The sequence below is a fragment of the Procambarus clarkii genome, chromosome 92 (assembly GCF_040958095.1).
Source record: "Procambarus clarkii isolate CNS0578487 chromosome 92, FALCON_Pclarkii_2.0, whole genome shotgun sequence".
Classification (NCBI taxonomy): Eukaryota; Metazoa; Arthropoda; class Malacostraca; order Decapoda; family Cambaridae; genus Procambarus; species Procambarus clarkii.
Window position 1 is genome coordinate 3,983,690 of NC_091241.1, and position 22,917 is coordinate 4,006,606.

General features: G+C 43.4%; 1 protein-coding gene across 3 annotated transcripts in view; it reads left to right on the forward strand.

Annotated features, from left to right (window-relative positions):
• The window catches only part of LOC123775150 (nucleosome-remodeling factor subunit NURF301), a 98,738-nt gene that overhangs the window by 43,720 nt on the left and 32,101 nt on the right, over nt 1-22,917 (forward strand). For all 3 annotated transcript variants that reach the window (XM_045770073.2, XM_069319168.1, XM_069319169.1), the window contains exons 12-15: nt 2,185-3,415; nt 7,629-9,287; nt 11,771-11,922; nt 19,986-20,154. In XM_045770073.2, coding sequence (XP_045626029.2) covers nt 2,185-3,415; nt 7,629-9,287; nt 11,771-11,922; nt 19,986-20,154 — 3,211 coding nt within the window. The remainder of the gene's footprint in view (nt 1-2,184; nt 3,416-7,628; nt 9,288-11,770; nt 11,923-19,985; nt 20,155-22,917) is intronic.

The window sequence follows — 22,917 nt, forward strand, 5'->3', positions numbered from 1 at the left end:
ACTACAGAAAATAGTACAGTTATGGTTTTACTTCACCTCTCGGGCAGGTTTACTGGGTTCGACAACAGCCTGTTTGTCATAATTAACAAGAAGCTACTTGCTGCACAAGGACTGCCAGCAGTCCTTGTGCACCTTTAACATTCAAAATGGCCTGCTTTCTACTCCTACAACTGCAACAGTCAGTTACCCCAGTACCTCTTGATCCTGCAGCACCGATTGGCCCTCTTGCAACCTTCTTAGCAGAACTTCCTGATCCTAAAATACAGTTTAACTCCTACATTGTGCACCTGTTTCATGCGACTACTTCATGGTGCACGGGTTAATGATTTATTAACATTAAAAATTAAAAAAAATGAAAAGAAAAAATATTGCAAAACTACAATTTTAATTTCAAATCACAAAGCGTGAAAAAACACATTAAATATTGCTAAATTCGATAATGTTTTTGCACCATCTGGTGCCTTAATGTGCTTTGCACACTTACGGCGAGTCTCCTGCAACCCAACATCCAGAACCAGCTTCTGCAACTAGAGTAGATTCTGCTACTTCACCAACTGCAACTCTAGTCACCAGCTCAACTGCTGCTGTTGTATGTGATATGTCTGCACAGTTCACCAACACCACAATTGCAGCTGCAACACAAGTTGATTATAACAAAGAAGTAGTAATAGTCTATACCTCGTTCAACGAAGAATTAATGGATATAGACACAGCCTATGCTACATCCTCCACTTCCAACACACCAGGCACCCTTACCAGTTCTTTTTCTAATATATGTTAATGACATGTTTACAGGAGTAAAGTCATATATGTCGATATTTGCGGATGACGTAAAATTAATGAGAAGAGTTGTGACAGATGAGGATTGTAGGATTCTCCAAGAGGACTTGAACAGGTTGCAGAGATGGTCAGAGAAATGGCTACTAGAGTTCAAAACGAGCAAATGTAAAGTTATTAAAATGGGATTGGGTGATAGGAGACCAAAGGGGCAGTTCACAATGAAGGGAAACCACCTACCTGTGACGATTCGAGAAAGAGACCTAGGAGTGGACATAACACCTAATCTAACTCTTGAGGTACTGGACTCGTAATCTTGAGTTCGGATTCGATTCCCGGTGATGGCAGAAACAAAAATGGGCAGAGTTTCTTTCACCCTGATGCCCCTGTTACCTAGCAGTAAATAGGTACCTGGGAGTTACAGCTGCTATGGGCTGCTTAATGGGGATGTGTGTACTCATATATTTGTATTTGCCTATTTGTGCCTGCAGGATCAAGCATTGACTCTTGGATCCCACCTTTCTAGCCATCGGCTGTTTACAGCAATGACTCTGGGCCTTTTTCCCTGTCATATCTAGTTTTAAAGTTATGAAGAGAGTTTGCTTCCACAACCTGCTCATTAAGTGCATTCGGTAGTACTGTCAGTAGTTTCAAAGCGTTAGATGACAAAGAATTCTGGGAAGTCGGGACACCACAAGCGTAGCTCTCATTCTGTAACAACACTTAGGTAATTAAACACACACACGCAGTGTATATAATCACCAACAACCCAATAACCCAGCCAAGGTTCAGGCAATCACCGGTGAAGTGGTATTAGTACTGTATGTGTCGGGGTTATTGGATGTGTGTGCATTTGTGCAGTGCCAGTGGCCTTATTGGCACATTTACTTTACAACTAGTAAATGCACTTGGAAACCCTAATCATCCTCATCAATGTAAATTGTTGAATATTTTGGAGTCTGGTTCTTGGTTGAGGACTGCACTGATTCTTTGCCATTTTGATTTTGTACCTGTGGATATCAAGCATGTTACTGCAGGAATGTTGTACAACAGTGTTGGAAGGCCGGTAAGTATTATATAGGGTATATGTTTATACTGGTGACTCCTCTTTAATGTGCATGATATAACTGATATAATATAGGAATGATATAACAAGGAACTGGCACTTTGCTATGCACCATAAATTCTGACATAATTTTGTGAATGCCATATCTCAGTAATTCGTCTAAAAGAGAAGATTGTTTAACCATTTTGTAGATGCATGTCTTTCAATTCATATCAAGTTTCTCCAGGTAGTTCAAATTTGTGAGTGTTCCACTTGGAACACTTGATTATCTGAGGACTGGTAACTTATCCTATCTTGTATATGGTACAAGCCAAAAATTACAAGCTTTATTATTTCTACAGAAATCTCATGGCTGTGAATGCAAAAAAGATGAAGAAGATGATGAAGTTGATGTGGAGAATGATGATTCAGATGCTACTCTTAGTGATAATTCAGACCATGAAAATATTGACGAAATTCCTGATTCCCAGAGGTCCACTATTCATAAACAGAGACCTGCTGGAAATTTATTAAAGGAAGTTCGCATGTTAAAGACAAAGTTTGAAATGCTTGACGAGCTTGATGGAAACTACGTGTGTTATTCGGTGATATGTAGAAGTAGTGGGCGATGCCATTGTTATTCTCCATTGTGCCTGCTAAAAACTAGGACAAAAGAAAAATTAATTAATAGTGTTAAAAATTATAGAATAGTTACCAGCAAGCGTGCTCCTTTTGATGAGGTTGGGGCACACAGTCCTGTGAGATTGACAGATTTTGAGGTGGAAAGTGTGAGTAAAGCAGAGACAGTGAGTGACACTTTAACTAATGCTACTAGTGTAGTTGCCACTGTGAATGGACAACTAGCTAATAATGGCTCAACTGCTACTGCAGAAATGGGTCAGATAAAATTAGAAAGTGCAGATTCCAGTGACGGTAGATCATCGAGAGCCAGTAGTGAGATAAAAATACGAATGGAAGATGATATAGATGAAACAAGCCAAGGGTCCCTCACTATGGAGAGTAAATTCTCTTTGAAAAATGACAGGACATATAGTAGTGAGTCTACCTCTGGGAAAGTGTACCTGAAAAAGCTACCGAGTGAAACAAAGCGTGGGCGTAAACTTCAGTACCATGTGCCCCAGCTCTCTACCTTCAGAATTGGTAAAAAAAGTGCTAGTGTTGATAAAAGAGTGAGTAGTATACTTGTGTTGCCAAATTGGGAATTGAGAATGTTGGCAAGAAAAGGGGGACGCTATCATGTTAGTGGTTTTAACCATAATGCCAAAGCGAACAATATTGTTTGGCCATATCCCTGTTCTCGACCCGTGTTCAAAACTACTTGGCAGTATCGCACAGCCAACATGCCAACCTTGAATTCTGCATCGATGCAGTTACGCATTTTATGGGTGTGCCTTCGATGGGATGACATGCAGGAGAAGGGGCCAGGAGATGGCAGAAAACAGATCACAACAGAAATGGAGATCATCCAAACAGAAATATTGAAGAGAAAACATTCTGGACGATTTTTAGAGAAGACCTCCTATCTCCGTCGTAAAGTGATAATCCCTTTTGATGTTCCTAAGCCTATAAGAGGTAAGTGATGTGTGGTTTTTATTTAAATATGTGTAGCCTATTGTGCAGTATCTGGAGTGTAGCACAAGTTCATGCAACCTGAGCTACAATGCTGACCTTGTTACCACCATTGGTTTAACTCAGCCCCATCCTCCTCAAATTATAGTACTTATAGTAACTATTGGGTTCCACATACAGTAATGGACTGCTGTAGCCAATAATGTGAGATTTTTGCACTATCAAGGATTGTTTATGCCTTGACATGTTAGGTTCTTTAGTTAGTTCTCCATATTTAGCGTGGCATTTAGTCTAATTCAGTGATACAAAATGTAAACTTTTTGGGTCCAACAGTGCATCTTTGACTTGAAGGTTGGTGTGGTAGCTACCCACTTACCACACTGGGTCATTATTATTGAAGGTTGGGCTCAATTTTCTTCACTCAGACGGATGGTTTCATTTATTTATTTGGTGACTTTTGTAGTAACTGATTTTACATTGGCCACATTTAGGGTTAAATTTGCCCTTGTTTGGCCGGTTTGCTTGTAACTAGTTTTGAGAGTAATTCTCCTGCTTCCCAGATGAGGCTAAGCTTGTCTGGTGATAACTTGATTCGTAAGACTGTTGCTTGCAAGGACGTTCTGGTCCCCATGTCCATTATAACCCAGTTGATTCTAAACATCCTGTAGGAACCTGTCCATCTCCCTCCTGAAAATTCCCAAATTTTATTCCAGCAATTCTTCTTATATTTATTGGCAGGAGGTTGAAAAGTTAAGAGAGACTGATGTTGATACAGTGTTCTGTGGTTGTGTGCAGATTCCTCTACTCCTCACTGAGTCTCTTCGGCATATCCTATCCTATCTTTCACTCCAGTAAGTGTTGTTTTAGTGCATATTTGGCACTTAATCTTTGAGTATCCTCCATTTATATACTGTACTAGAGTTATGTGATATATCAGTATCGGCCTGTTTTTGCACTATCGATATTGGTATCGGTATCATTTTCTGATACCTCGATACATTTTTTAACTCAAATGAGTACAGGAGATAATGACTTCTGACTACTATTAGCAGGTTTAGAGCTCTCTCCCCCATAGCTTACCCAAAGCCATAACCTATCAGTTTTCCCTGGAACATGATTGTCCAATCGGCTTACAAACAGTTCCCCCAATTACTGTTGGATGAACATGGGTGAACAGTTAAGGATCAGTAACCAAATGTTTTTCACTTTCCAAATGGATGTACTATGTGGAAGGACAAATCAAATAAATCACATCACTGGAAAATAAAAGAGGTGTTGGAGATATGATTACAGTATATAAAATTCTTATGGGAATTGATAAGGGCAGACAAGGCCAAATCATTTGTAATGGGTGGTACATGAACAATGAAACATGGATGGAAGCTACTTATGAGGTTTTCTTGAGATGATTTCGGGGCTTAGTGTCCCCGCGTCCCCACGGACCGGTCCTCGACCAGGCCTCTTTACTTAGGGAGGCCTGGTCCCTAAATAAGCCACAGAGATTAATGGCTTCTTTTAGTGTCATTGTAGTGAACAAATAGAATGTAAAGTGTAGTGTTGGATGCAAACTCCATGAACAGCTTGAAATGTAAATACAAAGGCACCTCGGGTGATGAGGTTCCACACTCAGGTGAGTGTGACTCCGAGTGACTCCATCTACGAGCATTTCGGGTAACGAGCAAGCCACTTGCAGAAAATTTGTCTCGATTGACGGGCTTCTGCTCGGTTAACGAGAAAACCATGAGGTGCTTCCTAGCATTCCCGCTGGTTCTCGCAAATTCTCTGACGCCTCTGACAGTGCAAATCAATGAAATTGTTTTTAAAAGATGCTAATGATGCTGGGATGTAAAGGGGTGACTGCTGTAATGTTGCAAAGCATCGATTTTTTTTCTGGAGGAGCCCCTATGCCTCCCCGGAGCTATCCATGGCTGATATGGATACCCTAACTATTTTGCATCAGTCGATGTGGGTAGAGTTCTTGGTCTAAAGGGATCCACAAGCCAGAACCTAGCCCCTTCACAGAGGCACGAGGAGCAATGGCCCATAGAATGCACATGTGATTTGGAGCAGTCTATATCTGCCATTGACCAGGACAGGTACCCAGAAAGGTAAGTGCCACAAAACAAACCCCTATTCTGGCTAACAACGAAAATTGTCAAACGAGTCAACAAATCTTGTAACCTAGGTATTTGATTATCTAGGTGCTACATCCACAAGACATTGTACCCGATCGGCTACCCGCAACTCTAGAGAACTCTAGAACATTTCACTGCCACAAACTTATAAGAGAAACGAAAGGAAAGAGATGAATAATGAAGTAATTAGTGAGGGTTTGGTGTGAGGGAGGTAGAGAGGAGGGAGGAGTAGGTGGAAGGAGTAAAGGAGGGGTCGTCAGGTGAAAGGGAAAGGGGGAGAGAGGGTACGGAGATGAATAGGAAGTAGTGGTAGAGGTAGAAGTAGAAAAGTAGATAGTAGAAGTAGAAGTGCTGTCACCATCCATTCTAGACAGTACATACAAGACAAGGAATAGAACTTATTTGTATCAAAAGATGTTGGTTAACATGTGTCAACTGGAATCATGGATCACTTTGGCGCTGCTTGCTTGGTATTCAAACCATGTGATACTTCCACGACTCTGCCTGTTTCAGCAGATTGGACCAGTCTAGTACACAGCTCGTTCAGTCTGCTCCTCCACTCTTCTCGTCTAGTCTTTTTGACATGGGTGTATGACCATTTGTTTGGTGATCAGGTGGCTTCTTTGATGGTGTCCCACCTGCGAGCTTCGTCTCGGCTTCAATGTGAAGTTCCTGGCGTTCTTTTCACCATTTTCTGTCTCTTCATAGGTTGTCTTCTATTTCTGATTGGGTTTTTTGTCCTTTCTTTCTTGGCCTTTTCAGGACCATCATTTGATGCGATGCGAATATTTTCTCCTCGTATCGTGTGGCACTGGTGGAGTCGCCTCAGCTTGTGTTCAGGGTGGATGTCACTTCTGCCTCATTCCGTAAGCTGTCTTGTGCTTTGTTTTACCTCCGGCCTTCTCATGTTCCGCATTAGCCATACTGGTCCTTGGAGCCACCGGCTCACGAGAGCCTGTGGCCAAGCAGACAACACGCTGGACACGTGATCTTGTGGTCCCGGGCTCGATCCCGGGCGTCGGCGAGAAATGATGGGCAGAGTTTTTCACCCTATGCCCCTGTTACCTAGCAGTAAATAGGTACCTGGGAGTTAGTCAGCTGTCATGGGCCGTTTCCTGGGGTGTGTGTGGGGTGTGAAAAAATAGTAGTAGTAGTAGAAAGAGTTGATTGAAAGTTGAGAGGCGGGCCAAAAGAGCAGAGCTCAACCTCCGCAAGCACGACTAGGTGAATACATGTGCTCTCCTTTTTCTCTTCTTCTTGATTTGTGGTGACCCCTTCAGTTCAAGATTGTTTTTCCAAGGCTCTGTTGGCATTGCCCTCTGGGGAGGTCAGGTTGGTGGGCTTCGTGCTCTCCTCCAGCTCAGGGGTTTCTGCTCCTGCGGCCCTGGTAATTGGTTTGTTTCGTTGCAGCCGTCTCCCTCTTTTCTGGCGAAGAACGAAACGGTGGCTTTCCAGAGGGGCCCCCTTGAGCCCTTGATGCTTGGTTGGTCAGGCCGGGGGTGCATCATGTGTTGTGTCCGGTTGTGGTTCTTCGCCATTATCTGCGCGCCACTGCCTATGTGGCCGGGACACACTGTGGGGTTGATCCGGTTTCTCTCGTTCTCTGTTCCTAGGCTCAGGTCTCCCAGATCGTCCGCAGGGTTATTAAGTCTATCCTCGTGCCCATGACATTCATAAGTTTGCTGCTTTGGCTGCTTTGTTCGGCAACATGTCTTAGGCTGACATGTAGATTTTTTATTTCCTTACCAAGTGGGGTTGTCTTGTTATGCCTACCTTTCTGGATGCATAACCCTGGTCGATGGCAGACATGGAATGTCCCCAGCCACATGGGAGGTTTCCATAGTCCCTGTGCCTCCCTGAGGTTCTGGCTCGTGGTCCCCCGTAGGCTGAACTCCAATTGACTGATGCCCTAGACTAATATATTGCATATCAGTCCAATAGCTCCAGGGAGCATCCAGGGCTCACCCAGAAAATGGCGTTTCCTTGCATTCAATGCTTTTTTTTTTATATAATAATATATTTTGATTGGTGTAATTTTTATATATAGTACTGCATTTCACAGTGAATAATTTATTTTCCAGAATTTACCCCTTCTCAGCGAAGTGGATTAAGAAAGAGACGGCGTGCTCAATCACCTGTCAACACACAGCCTCAGAGTGTTGAGGAATGGGTTGATGAAGACAAGTTGGATATATGGGAAATTCGATTTTTTGGAGAACGTTTGGAGCGAGCAGCAGTAGTAACCAAGAGGACTGTAGGAGAACGAGGAGAGTCCGTCCAAACAATAACAACTCAAGGAGCTTCTCCAGCAGAAATTCGAGCTCGAATGGAGGAGCAACTCAAAATTCAAAGAGCAAATTTCAACCAGAAGAGAGCATTAGAGAGTACTCCTCTTGCAAAAGGTGGTGTTGTCAAATTGTCTCTGTGTTCAGCTGCTACGATAACATCACCATCAGGAACTAAATTAGCTTTACCAGCCAATCCAGGAGCGACAACCAAGGTGGTGCAGGCAGGAGCTTCAACAATCATGGCTGTGAGTGGGCAGATTCCAACTATAGTTTCTGGGAAGAAAATAATGGCCACTAGGGATGGCCGTATAATAACTGTACAGACAACCTCACCAGCAACTGGCACTGCTGCTACACAACAGCAGACTTCAGGAACCACGGAGGCCAGTAGTATTAGTCTTGGTAGCAGCACTATTTTTCCTGTTGGTACTGGACCGAAAGTTCAAGTAACATCGCAAGGCAACAAGGTGATAAGACTGCACACAGTTGGTACTGGAGGAGGTCAACGAATGATACTTCCACGCTCCACTAATTCTGTAGCTTTACAGCCACGCATTCCTCGTCCTGTAGCACCAGCGACTACACCAGCTGCAGTAACCACAAATTCCTCGGCTACTGTAACATCACAAGGGCCGGCGGCAACACCCACGCCACGTACTCCTGGACAACAAATACAGATTATAAGATTACCGGATGGCCAGTTACAAGTTAGAGGTTTATTGGATGGTCAGCAGCTCATTCAACGCCCTGATGGGAAATTTCAGCTCATCAACACAAAGACAGCTGGTGTTACTCAGCAGTCTACCAATACTCCATTGCCAACAACAAATCAAGGTAGTTCCCCAGCTATTCAAGTAACACAGCAAACTAAGACTGTTGTTACCAGCAGTGTTGGGTCTGTCAATGCTGGCACAGACAACCCACAAAAGATTGCATCAGTGGGTACTGTCACCAGCATTCCTTCTAGCCATGTAGTTAAGGTAAATGGGCAGCAAGTGCTCTTAAAGCAAAGTAATGACAGTAAACATGTAGTAACTGTAGGGGCCAGTGAAGCTGCAGCCGTCTCTCCCTCAGTGAATTGTGGCCGTCAGATAGCTTCCTCTCAGGGTGGCCAGACGTCGCCACGAATAAAGACTATTTTGGCACCCGATGGCACTATGGTTAAGACTGTAATGTCTAATAATGCTACCTTGCCAGTCAATTCTTCAATTCCCTCAACTACCACATCCACATCAGCTAACACAACCAGTGTTGCATCTTCTGAAGCTCAAGCCACTTCCAATTCCCAAAGCAACTCTACAAGCTCAGGAAACAGCCTAACGCTGAGGGTACAGGTGCGTATGACTGAACAAGGACCCAAGACAATCATCCAGGGACTACAGCCGGGAGTTGGACTTACAAAGGACCACATTATGGCCATCCAGCAGCAAGTACGCAATATGCTTGCTCAGTGTAAGTACTTATTCTTCTTTAGCAACCCTTTTATTTTCTTGAATGACTATTTTCACTATATTGTTCAGCTTTTCCCTGTGCGAATCCCACCTCGTGACATTGTAATGATAATGTATGTAATCATGGGAAGTATTATATGTTTTCGGTCTTCTGCTTATTTTCTTTCATATTTTTGTAATTGTTGTGAAATAGAAAAATGCAAATGCTATATTAACTAATAACGTTTTTCTTATTAAGATAATATGTAGGTGTTGGTACTGTATATACATGTTGCATGTGAGCAGTACTTGTTGGTGTCTAAATATAGCAATATTGTGGTGTAGAGTTTTTGGGTGGAACACATCAACACTGCTACTCTCAACACTTGCTTTCCAATGACGCTAAAATTTGTCATCCATATTTTGACGGTAAACATTTCTTTAAAGTGAAAAGATGTTATCCTATTGTTATTTATAAATATTCATGTAATCATCATTGTTGCATGTAATATATTATATATATTCTATTTTTTTTTTTTTATTCTTGAGAGAATTCATTTGCGAGCATTTTGACACCAAAACTGGAAAACTTGGAAGACGTAAAATGATTGTAAACATTTTAAACATCATTGCGGGAAAACTGGCAAGCCCTCTGTTTAGTTAGGAACATAGAGAGAAGAACATAATCTATTATAAATATGATGTATTTTAGTTTTTGCTTTTATTCTCTAGAGATTCATTTATGGACATTTTGACATGAAATTTAGAGTTATAACAAATAACTTAGAAAACATGAAATAATTGAAAACATATTTTGCATCACTAAACAGCCCAGAGCATTTGAGAGAATGCACAGGGAGCTGGACTATGAAGTGTTAATTCTCTTAGCACTTTCCTGGACCAAATGCAGCTGTTTCTGCTGTGTAGAAACAGCATAAAACCTCAATTTTTGTCATTTTAATAATGTTAAAAGGTAGTTATATATGTTGAAAATAACATATACTGTAAAGACATTTTGTTGTGCCCCCATTTGTTAGTTGTTTATTATTCTAGTGTGAGGTTGATGGTGTGATACACCTGGCAGTGTTTGGGGGAGACTGCAGCTCAGCAGCTCCTAGGGGTAGTCACCACTGAGTAGTTCTACCTTTTAGCCAAGATAAGTCTTGAAGCTATTTTGCTGCATAATGAGTGTTTTGCCATCAATTCCTTTGGGTCATGCATTCCATATAAAGGAAACTTGTGATATGAAGCAGCTATTGAGGTGTATAAACAAAGACTTAACATCAGTGGCAGCTCTGTAGATGACTTGAAAGTTGTAGCTCTTGTGATGGGTCTGCAGTGTGGAGTCACAAGTTGCTGCCATTTTCTCTGGAATAGTCTTGTGAGAAATTCCCACTATGTCATGAGAGACTGGTCACTCTGTCCATCATAGGAGCCTGGGAAAACACATTCAGCATCCCCCCCCCCACTTGTTGAATTAAGTAAGATTTTGTTACCACCCATATACATAAAACAATAGCTTATCAGCCATTTGAATTATTATATTTAAATTCAGCACATCAAAATGCATACATGATAAACAGCTCTTCTTATCTTGGAAGCAGACAACTTTTAAAAATTTGCTGACCAGTGTATTCAGACATCTGTTTTGGCAGTGCATTGTCTGGTTAATATATAGGGGCTGTGTTGGGTATATATGTCATTGGATAGAGTTACATGTCTGCTTTCCTCATTCTAAGTGGGTTTTATACCTCTTCCCTCCTCCACACCAGGTGAGTCCTTCCTTTTCTCCCTGTTCTCTGTTATGAGGTAACAATTGGGAACCACCTTGGAAGCCCTCCCAAAAATTACATTAAATTTAATGAAATGCCTCTTCTGATGAATCCAAAGTGGCTCCCTGGACCAAAGTGGCTTCCCTTCAGAAGCTTTGGGTTGCATTGGTTTTGCTCATGGCTGAAGGTGGGCCACCACCTGATTCATTAGGTCCTGAAGCTGCCACCTAGTGGTGCGAGGTGAAATTAGTGGTGAAATGGACCAACTGTTGGGTGTCTTGTTTTCTGTTTAGTTTACTTTTGCCTTTTTTTGTCTCGCTGTTATTTTCTGGTGGCTATTTCCTGGTTTACAGTGATCCAGTATTCTCTGCTCTCTCTCTCTCTGCCTCTGTGAGTGACCTGGTTTTTGACGTGTTCTCCAATAAGCTATTACTAACGTGTATGGCCTGGTGCGATGTGATACGTGTGAAGCCATCTAGAGCAGCTAGCAACAACGAGCCACCTTGGATCCACCAAAGAGAGATGTTTCATTACATTCAGCGCTGGCTTTTTTGGCGGCCCGAAAACATAAGTCCCATTTAAATTATTGCACTTATTGGAAATAGGAAATGAATGTTTTCAGGAATGCAGTATTTGTATAGCAGACTCTTTGTTCCATTCTTATTATATTTATTAATTTGCGTAGCCTTTTGTATGGATGAAAAATAATAATGTTGCCTCTTTGTTGTTTTAGACAAGTTGCAAGTGAACCAACTCTCCCCAGTGATGGCTTTGACACTGCACGTGCCAAAAAAGCAGCAGACTCAGCCATTGTCCACACTAACTTCACAACAGGAGGAGTCTCCTTCTCCACAGAAACAGACTCCATCATCACAACCTCAACAGGTGAGCTAGATGCTGTAGCATCTTTTATTCATGTATTTAAATACAGTATATAAATATCCCAATGCTTTCTGTACCAGAGCCAGAACCTGGCCCCTCTGAGAGGCATAAGAAGCAGGGGATTCTTAATATCACCCTCACCAAAGAAGGGAAGAGAAGCAAAACATTCAATTACAAGGTTTACAAAGAAAAAAAAACTCCACAACCGACTGCAAATGATCCGCCTAGTAGTTAAGCCGAACCCCTCGTTACTTCTGGCCACCATCAGATGGCAGCACCACTTGAAGCTGGCATCTTCCCATGTTAACAATCCCAGCTATTTTCTTGATAAGTGTTGGTCACTTTTTGGACTCTGCCCTATGGGGCCCATTTGCCTGTTTATCATTTCAAAATTTAGTATTTGCATTAGGTGTATGTGTTTGCAAGCCCCACATTTTGTGTGGGGTTGTGGTTTGTGTATGCCTCGACCTGCATGTGCTTAGGGCTGCCCTGACTGGGAACTTCCTTGGTGTTTGGGAGTTTGTACCATAAATGCTAGCCTGCTGTGTAAGATGCCTTGCCCAGAGGTCATTTATCTGACCCTCATGCCACTCCAGCATGAGGGTCCAACAAAAGCTGTGCCAAGCACCAAACGAAAACAAGGGATTGTCTGCCTACCAGAAAGACTTCAGAACCTCGTAACACATCCAATAATGAGAAGAAAACTCAAATTCAACAGAGGAAGGGTTTATCAATGAAGCGTAAGCTGAGTCTTACAGGAGGTACGAAAAAAGGAGCTGCCCAAGTTGTCACAGGAGGGACCCCGAGAGGAAATAAACCAGAAAAATAATCCCGATGGACCCAAAGACACACTGAACTGAACCCTGGGTATAGCCGCACCCCAAATCATTTTCATACTGGGAGGGAGGATATGAAAACCCCTCTTGTTGCAAAGGAGACTTCCTTCAGAGGGAACCAAGAACTGGAAGAGTTGAAAAGGAACCCCAAGGGCCAATATCCAACTTTTCCCCATACCTGGAAGCTGCCATGAGGACCTCGGGACAGAGCAAGTGTCCTCGCCCACCACCTGGAATAGAAAAACAGAGTCCAAGGGAGTAGCTTGAAAGGAAGGAGGAGCGTACCTGTCATTTACCTGTTTATGGTTCTGAGGATCAATGTTCCCCAGGGCCCGTTTGCTGACCAGGCCTCCTGTTTGGTGATCTAGTCAACCAGGTTGTTTGATGCAGCTGCTTGCAGCCTGACTTATGAGTCACGACTTGGTTGATCAGATATCGTTTGAAGGTGTGTCAAGTTCTCTTTTGAACACTGCAAGAGATCAGCCAGTTATGCCCTGTATGTGTAGGGGGAGTGTGTTGAAAAGTCTTGGGCCTTTGATATTGATTGAGTGTTCACACATCATTCCCATTGCACCTCTGCTTTTTAATGGAGCTATTTTGCACATCCTGCCATGCCTTCTGGTTTTATGTGGTGTTATTTGTGTGTGTGTAGATATGAAACAACTCCTAGTATTTTCCAAGTGTAAATTGTTATGCATCTCTCCTACCTGCCCTCTAGGGAGTACAGATAAAAAAAAATTAAGAGGTCCTAATAATTTAGATGTTTTATTGAGAGGATTCTAGCAGTAAAATATCTTTGCTTGCTCTCTAGGTTAGCAATTTTTTCCATCTTTAAATGGGGCTGTTAGTGTACAACAATATTCCACTCTAGAGAGCACTACTGTCTTAAAAAGTTTCATCACTGATGTGGCATCTCTTGTTTAGAAGGTTCTTGTTATCCAGCCTGTCATTTTTCTTGCAGTTGTGACTGCTGCTATGTTGTGGTCAATGAAAGTAAAATCTTCTGATATAATTACTCCTAAAACTTTTACATTGTTTTTCTTTCAATAGAGTGATTTGACTGCATTTTATATGTGGTTTCTGCTTTAACATGTTTATTTTTTCTTTAGCGCAATAACAGAAACTTATCCTCATTAAACGTCACATTATTTTCTGTGGCCGTTAAAAGACTTTAAATACTGAATATCCAATTGGAGGTTTGCTCTGTTTTCTATATTGTCTTTTCTCATGAAAATTCTAGTGTCATCTGCATAAGATGATATAATACTATAGTTTGTATCCCTGTCTTTGTCTGATATGCAGATGAGAAAAAGTACTGGAGCAAGCGCGGTATGCAAAGGGCATATGCAGACATAGATATGCTGGTAATAAGAAAGGATTAGAATGCAGTTACCACCATCACAAAAAATGTTTAAATATGCTTAGGAAAGGTCAATGTCGATTTGGATCAGCATGTAGGTTTTTCCACCCTGACATGAGCCAAACCTCACTCGAGGAAAGAAAAGGCTATGACCTCATCTACCCATACTTTCACGTGAAAGGCACAGAACGCTACATAAAGAATGGCAAGCAAGATAATGAATTTGGAGGAAAATCGATCAATTTTTTATACCAAACCAAAAGAGATTTCAAAAGGAGGAGCATAGAGAATGTATGGAACTGGATGCCAGATCCACTTGCATACCAGAATTACAGATACAATTACACACCAAAAAGGAACTACAACTATGACAGGCAACTGCCCTACAACAATCAGCACTGGTCAGAACAAACTCAATATGTCCACGCATAATGGGCTTGTCAAATGTCTCCCAGTCAAACTATCCCTAATAGAGTAACATCATTCATCTTTGCCAACAAACAAGGACTAAAAACAAGAACAAACAACAAAGTACAAATCATAAATGGCCTCCTCACAGAGTCAAATGCAGTATTTGGAGCTTTCACAGAAACCCACGCAGGGGAATTCTTGGACAGCGAGATCTGGATTCCAGGGGCCAGATTCACAAAAGCACTTACGCAAGCACTTACGAACCTGTACATCTTTTCTCAATCTTTGTCAGCTTTGTTTCTAATTATTAAACAGTTAATGAGCTCTGAAGCACCAGGAGGCTGTTTGTCGGCTGTTCTGGTGTTCTGGCCATCCCCCGAGGTAGAACTCGGGGATGGCCCTTCCGCCTCTCTCGCAATCGCCGGGTTCGGACCCCAGGGGCTTTGCGTCGGTTGCTGTGTCGCCGGCTTCCTCTTCGGGTTTTTCGGGGTTCAGTGCCTTGGCTCCTACCTGAAGCCTCGCTCGATGTGTTCACGGATGTGTCATCTCTCGGCTGGGGCTTTGTGACCAGTACTAACCAGGCCGGCCAGGGACGGTGGGGTCCATTCTTCTGTTGAGCCCACAGCAATGTGCGGGAGTTCGCGGCGGTGTGGTTTGCTTTTTGGAGGCTTCGAGTCGCCCGTGGGTTGACAATCCGGTTGCATTCGGACTGCTCCCCGGTGGTTCATTGTCTGAACCAGGGGGGGGGGGGGGCGGTTCAATGCGGTCCTTGGCTCTTTGGCGCTGGTCGCTTCGGGTGATTTGTCTGGTGAATTCTCGGGGTTTGGCTCTTGAGGTTATCTTGAGATGATTTCGGGGCTTTTTAGTGTCCCCGCGGCCCGGTCCTCAACCAGGCCTCCACCCCCAGGAAGCAGCCCGTGACAGCTGACTAACACCCAGGTACCTATTTACTGCTAGGTAACAGGGGCATAGGGTGAAAGAAACTCTGCCCATTGTTTCTCGCCGGCGCCTGGGATCGAACCCAGGACCACAGGATCACAAGTCCAGCGTGCTGTCCGCTCGGCCGACTGGCTCCCTCGCTCTCCTGGCAGTTCATGTGCAGGGAGTGTCCAACGTCTTGGCCGACAGCCTGTCTTGTTTCGTTCCCCTCTCCATGTAATGGGCGGTTGACGCCGACTCCTTCCGTTGGCTTTGCCAGACGTTCAGACGCCCTGGGGTGGACCTCTTCGCGTCGGCGTGGTCACAGTGCCTTCCCCTGTATGTGGCGCCTTTTCCCGACGGCCTTGCCGTTGGGGTCGACGCCTTTCGGCAGGACTGGTCGAGGTGGGGGATCGGACCGATACCGGGGATCAAGCAGATCGGACCGATTTGCACTTGGATGGTTCGATCTTCTCGAGTCTTCGCATATGGTATTTTTGACTCGAGTTTATCACGATCTCTATGGTGATCAGGTGGCTTCCTTATTAGTGTCCCACCTGCAGGCTTCGTCTCGGCGGCAGTATGAAGTTTCCTGGTGGTCCTTCCGGTTCTTCTTACGTCTTCGTCGTTGTACTTCGCTTTCTGTTAGGGTGGTGGTGTCCTTTCTCTCTTCGTTGTTCCAGGACTGTCTCCTTATGCCTAACACTGTCGCCTCATATCGTGCGGCGCTGGCGGAGCCACTTCAGCTTGCTTTCAGTATTGATGTCGCGTTTGCACCGTTTCGTAAGCTGTTTCGGGCTTTGTTTCATCTCCAGCCAGCTCATGCGCTGCTTGAGCCATCCTGGTCTTTAGACAGAGTGCTCTCCTTTCTTTCTTCTCCTAGTTTTGTTGTAGCCACTTCGGTTCCGGATTGTTTTTTGGAGGCTCTTTTTTCCTGTTGGCATTGGCCTCTGGGGGTCGGTTTGGTGAACTTCATGCTCTCCTCTGGCGCAGAGGTTTCTGCTCCTTCGGTCGGGGAGATCAGTTTGTTCGTCTGCAGCCTTCTTCTTTCCTGGCGAAGAATGAGACTGCTGCTTTCCGGAGGGTCCCTGGATTGTTGATGCTTGGTTGGTTAGGCCGGGGGTGCATTATGTTTTGTGTCCAGTTGCAGCTCTCTGCCATTATTTGTGCGTCACGGCTTCTGTGTCCGTGGACACGCTTTGGGTTGATCTGATTTCCCTTCTTCCCTGTTTGCGGGTCTCCCAGGATGTCCACAGGGTTATTAAGGCCTGCGGTCTATCCCCCTGCCCATGATGTCCACAGGTTCGCGGCTCTTACCGCCGTCTTTGGTAATATGTCCTGGTCTGACATTCGGGTGCAGGGATTTTGATGGTCAGACAGGGTCCTGGCTGCTCGTTACCTTGTTAACGTTCCTGGGCCAAGTCGGGCCTGTGTCACTTTGCGTCGGTGGATGCAGTCAGTTGTCTCGACTTCGGGTTGAGGAGTGAGCAGCAACCGCCTCCCAGGTAAGTCCCTATTCTTGCCTCCGTGGGTAGTTAGCTCTGGGGAGCCATAGGGGTTTCCCAAAAAAAAGCAGCGTTGAATGTAATGAAATGCCATATTCTGGGTGAGACTCGGAGACTCCCCGGCATCCCTCCCTCCCTCCAGTCCGCGGTTTTTCATGTGTTTTGACATCCAGCCTCAGAACTGGGGAGTGGATCGCCGGCGCAATGGGTCTGGGGCTCCCCTTCCCCCTCCTGGGGAGGGGGGAGCTGCGCAGACAGCGGCGGACGACAGGTGACGTCGTACTAGTCTGCTCGTTTTTGTTTGGGGAGTTCTATCCACTTGTTCGGGTTTTGGTTGCAATTTTCACCAGAATAGGGGTTTGTTTTGGGACGTTTACCTTTCTGGGTGCCTAACCCGGTCAATGGCAGAAATACAATTCTTCCAAGCACACGGGGGTTTCTATAGGCCATTGCTCCCCATGCCTCTCTGAGGGGGGCCAGGTTCTGGCTCGTGGTCCCCGGTAGGCCCATAGAACTCCATACATATGACAGATGCCAAAGTCTGACATTAGAATATCAACTGGATAAGCTCCGGGGAGCCTCCGAGTCTCACCCAGAAAATGGCGTTTCATTACATTCAACACTGGTTTTTATTTTTTTGCAAACCTTGGGGAACATAAAATTCCAGGACTCTGGGCTTGGTGGAGAGTGCATGGGGTATGCTGTATATGGCTGCTTCAAAGTCAAGTTGAGTTAGGGGTGACATCTGATATATGGTTTGATGGTGGTGTCACATTCATAAAGAATTTTTTTGGATCTGCAGTGTGTTCAGGGGTTCTCTGCGAACATAATCATACTGGTGCCTCGGTATTTTACTCACTTCTTTGTCATCATCTGTGAATGTTCCATCACCCCATGCACAAGGGTCCATTGCAGCATGGAATTTTTGTTCCAGATTTTTCCATAGAAGAAAAAGTAATTTTGGGATTCCTTTCTATTTCACTTATGACCTTCACTCCTGGATTTTATATGATTCTTGCAACTTAAGCTTGATTGTTTCTATTTCTTTAAAGAGCCTTCTTTGTCATTCTTGGAACAGAGTGAAGCATTGGAGATATTCAGTGATTAGATTTTGTTTCCTATAGAGAGAATGACATTCTTCCAGTTTGCATCTTTTTCTCATTCTTTTCTCTTTGCACATATTTCTAGTGTTGCTGTTCTTATTTTCTCAAGGCACTGGTTTAAGTTTGCATTATCTAGCTGCCTTTTCCAGTATATTTCTGTAAGTCTTTGTTTATTTGTTCCTAGTTATTTTGTTTGTTATTAAAAATAGAATTTGCTGAATTCTCCTTCCCTTGGATTTGAGACTGGCTGCTCAGATCTATTGCCCATGCATGTCTGAACTTCAATTAGGTTGTGATCTGAGTAATATGTATTTGTAATCATTATGTCCCTAATTGGTTCATCATTGTAAGAATAAGATCTAAGGTGTTTTCTTTCCTAGTTGGTTCTACTATTTGCTGGTTTAAGGCTGTTACACATCTGCAAGAGGTCATTTGTGTGTGATTTTTCCCTTAGACTTAGAAATCCCTTTTCTGGGATTCTCTCTGGTATAACTGTATTTGAGACAATTTTACCATTTTAGGGGCTGTAAGTTGAAGTTGCCAAGCACGATGATGATTTGGGAAGGGATTGTGAGGTTTTCTAAGCAGTATTCTATTTTCATAAGTCGATCATTAAACTGCTGAGGATTTGCATCGGGTGATATATATTCAAGGACAATCACCACATTTAGAATTTCTGTTTTGACTCTCATTTGTGGTGTTTAGCAGCTCTGTACAGTGTGTCTTTGATTCATAGGCTGACCCCACCATGTTTTCTGTCACATCTGAAAAGATTGAATTCTGGTATCCACATCTCACTGTGATAATAGCCCTTTGTGTGTGTTTCAGTCAAAGCCGCAAACATTGCATTTGCTGCATTTAGGAGACTAGTTAAGACTAGTTATAAAACGAACTTCGTTTTACACGTTTTCATTTCTTGTATGTTGGCTAATACGGAAGATGTTATCGTATTTGTGGAAGTGCTGGGTGCTGCTGATAGGGGTGCTTCATTATCTATGTTCTGTCTAGCATTTGACTGAGTTGATGGTAAATTTTGGACATTTCTTGCCATTCTTTTTCACTTCGTCTTACTAAAAAGTCTCCCGGGTATTTATGGGTGCTGCTGTATTCATAATGGCATTCCTTTGATTTTATTCACTTGGTTCCTTTGATATAAATTGCCACAGCAGGACTAACAGGCTTCATTTGCTTCCTCTCCCGAATCGGTAGGGGCAACTCCCGGAGCTGGCTGAACCCACATCTCAAGCTAAACCCTTCCCCGACACAGAAACCCTCAGACAATTCGGGGCTGGAAGCTGGGAGGGGAGGATCAGAGAAAGGGCAAACTTGGCCCGAAAGGGAAGGAATTGGAGGTGTAGACTGAACCAAGGTAGAATTTACCAACATTTCCAATCTGGGTCTCTAAACACCAAACATAGTAGCTCCAGGTCATCCAACCTGGCACACAACTTAGACCACTGCAATCTCGAAGCCCGAACACACAAATTGGTCGCTGCCTAATAATCCCTAACCTCATCAGGAGGGTCAAAAACAAGAGTCATATAAAGTGAACAAACTCTACATGACTCAGGGTTGAAGGTGTCACCAACCCACGAGTCAGCATGGTGGAGGGAGAAAGAATGAACATTGCCACGTGGCACGGACAATGTGCAACATAGAAGGTATAACGTGTCAGATGCCTGTCTTTGGCTACTGTGACTGGTAATGTCAGTGTGTAAACATGATGTAAGCAGTCATTAAACATAGCTGTGTCTAGGTTGTAATGAAAGGAAGAACAAAGGTTAGAAAATGTCAGTTTGGATTTTTTAATTACAGTACTGTACTATATAATAAAAACAAATTATTCTAGAATTGAAGATCACTGATACTTTTGTCTTTTAACATGTATATTGCTTTTCCGTATGGGCATGAATCTCAATAAATTTACTTTCAGAACTCGCCAGTGGAAAGAAGTATTGGCAAAAGTAATAATTCTGTGGGAGGATTGGTGGAAACACCAGAAATAGATTCTTTAACAGGACAACCTAGTCCAGACAAAAATATTCCTTCTCCAACTTCCTCACCAAAGAAATTTGTACTCACACAGGAATATATTCAACAAAGTAAGTATTAAAGTCCTATCCTTAATAAAGAAAGCATTATTTTTATTATACCCTTAGTGAGAGAGGAATATACTGTACAATTGAATCATAGCATAAGTGATATGCATAGTGTAAGCAAAATTTGCTAATTCAGAGGTTATGTGGGACAGGATTCTGAATGGAACAAAAATATGAATTATACAAGATTATTATTTTCATTATCGTTACATATTGTGATGACAGACTAATTTCACTAGAGAATGTTTCTGTAATATGAATACCATAAGTATACAAGAATTATGTAAGATAACATAAGTATACAAGAATTATGAAAATCACAGAAAGCCTATTAGCCCATATGTGGCAACTGCTATTTATATACACCCAAACTCATTCATACATTTTCAATGCTTCATTTTCAAACTTCAGCTTACCCTGTTGTAGCTCATCTCCTTAAATGATGTTGCTTACAGTACGGTACAGTAATGTATATCTTCAAATAAATAATTCTTGAAAATTTACATAACCTAACTTAACACAACACTAAAATTACTGTACAGTACATGACATTATTAGCACTTATACCAAATTCCTTGGCAACACGCACAGCCGACTGACCACTTTCACAGAGTTCTGTAACACGCTACTTTCCTTTAATGGTTAGCACAACCTTCTAACATCCAACCTGGCACACTGCTGCTGCTACCAGACATGGTCTTGGCAAAAACTGATCAAAATTACAATAAAATAAAAAAGTTATTTAAGAAAATGTTTTCACAAATTTTGAAAAATGTTTCAAAATGTTCTCCACACTGTAGTATAATGTGAGGGTGGAGAGCACATGGGCTGTTTAGCTTGACCAGGCCTGGATGGGTCCACTTGAGGCAGGCTGGCATGTTATTTAGGCCGCCAGGCAGAAAAATAATCCTCAAATTTTAGCACGAAACTAGTCTTCAGCCTGTACACATAGTTTTACAGCGATTTGTATATGTTATAATACATAATATTTTTTTATTATTTAAGTTAGTCCATAAAGCATAGACACCATGTTCTCCCATATTAACAGGTGCTTGATGAAAAAACATGAGTGACCTCTCACCTGCTCTGGTGGTCTTGGGGGGTGGAGGTATCTGGGGCTTAAATACCTCGAAATTTCCATCCTTTTTAAGGCTCTGAGTTTGGTGCAGTGGGTTTAGTGCGTACCAGCTATGCCAGGTGCTGTGAAGCATCTGTACTGGCAAGGGTTCGAGTCCCCTGGTGGGTGTATGTGTCTAAAGTTGTTTAACTTCAAACTTGCGAGTTTAGGCAAGTTAGTGCATAATGTGTGTGTGTAATTACCTAAGTGTAGTTACAGGATGAGAGCTACGCTCGTGGTGTCCCATCTTCCCAGCACTCTGTCATATAATGCTTTGAAACTACTGACGGTCTTGGCCTCCACCACCTTCTCACCTAACTTGTTCCAACCGTCTACCACTCTGTTTGCAAAAGTGAATTTTCTTATATTTCTTCGACATCTTTGTTTAGCTAGTTTAAATCTATGACCTCTTGTTCTCGAAGTTCCAGGTCTCTGGAAATCTTCCCTATCGATTTTATCAATTCCTGTTACTATTTTGTACGTAGTGATCATATCACCTCTTTTTCTTCTGTCTTCTAGTTTTGGCATATTTAATTCTCTAACCTCTAACTTGCCAACGGAGAGTAGTCCTGAGTAGAAACCAAGGCCCAGCCGCTGGCGCTGGCCGTTTTCAGGCGCTGCTTGCCGAGTGTCCAAATCCGGGGGTTTTGCAACGGCTCCGCCTCTTTCAGCAGATTGGGCCAGTCCGCTACGTACTGGCCTTCTTCTCGGTCTTCTCCTCAAGTCTTCATGTCTGGTCTTTCTGACGTGGGCCTATGACCATTTGTATGGTGAACAGGTGGCTTCATTGATGGTGCCCCACCTGCATGCTTCGTCTTGGCGGCATTGAAGTTCATTGAAGTTTCCTGGCGGTCCTTTTGTTATTTCTTGGCCCTCCGAAGGTTCTCTTCTGTTTAGGATTGGGTTGTCTTGTCCCTCCTTTCTTGGTTGTTTTAGGATCATAAGCTTATTTTGAATACTGTCGCCTTGTATCATGCGGCACTGGTACAGGCGCTTCAGCTTGCATTTGGTATAGATGTTACTTTTGCTCCGTTCCGCAAGCTGTCTCATAGTTTGTTTCAACTCCGGCCTGCTCATACATTCTCCAGGTATGCAGCGATATACCGCATGAACCATCCTGGTTGTGTAACCAGATGCTCTCTTTTCTATCTTCTCCTCGGTTTGTTGTGGTCCCTTCGATTCAGGATTGTTTTTCTAAGGCTCTTTTCCTGTTGGCATTGTCCTCTGGGGGTCGGGTAGGGAAGCTTCATGCTCTCCTCTGGCGCAGGGGTTTCTGCTCTTTTGGTCCTGGTGGTAGGTTTGTTCGTTGGCAGCCATTTCCTTTTTTGGCGAAGAATGAGATTGCTGCTTTCCGGAGGGGTCTTTGGGTTGTTGATGCTTGGTTGATTCGGCTGGGGGTGCATCATGTGGTTTGCCCAGTTGCAGCTCTTTACCATTACCTGCACGCCACGGCATTGGTAGTTGGGGACACGCTTGGATTGACCCGGTTTCCCTTCTTCCCTATTCCAGGGCTCGAATCTCCCAGGTTGTCTGCAGGGTTATTCAGTCCAGCCAGCCTGCAGTCTGTCCTCGTGCCCATGACTAATCGGTCATGGGCACGAGGCCATGCTCCTCGTGCCCGTGCCCTCCTATAGAGGCCATTTCTAAAT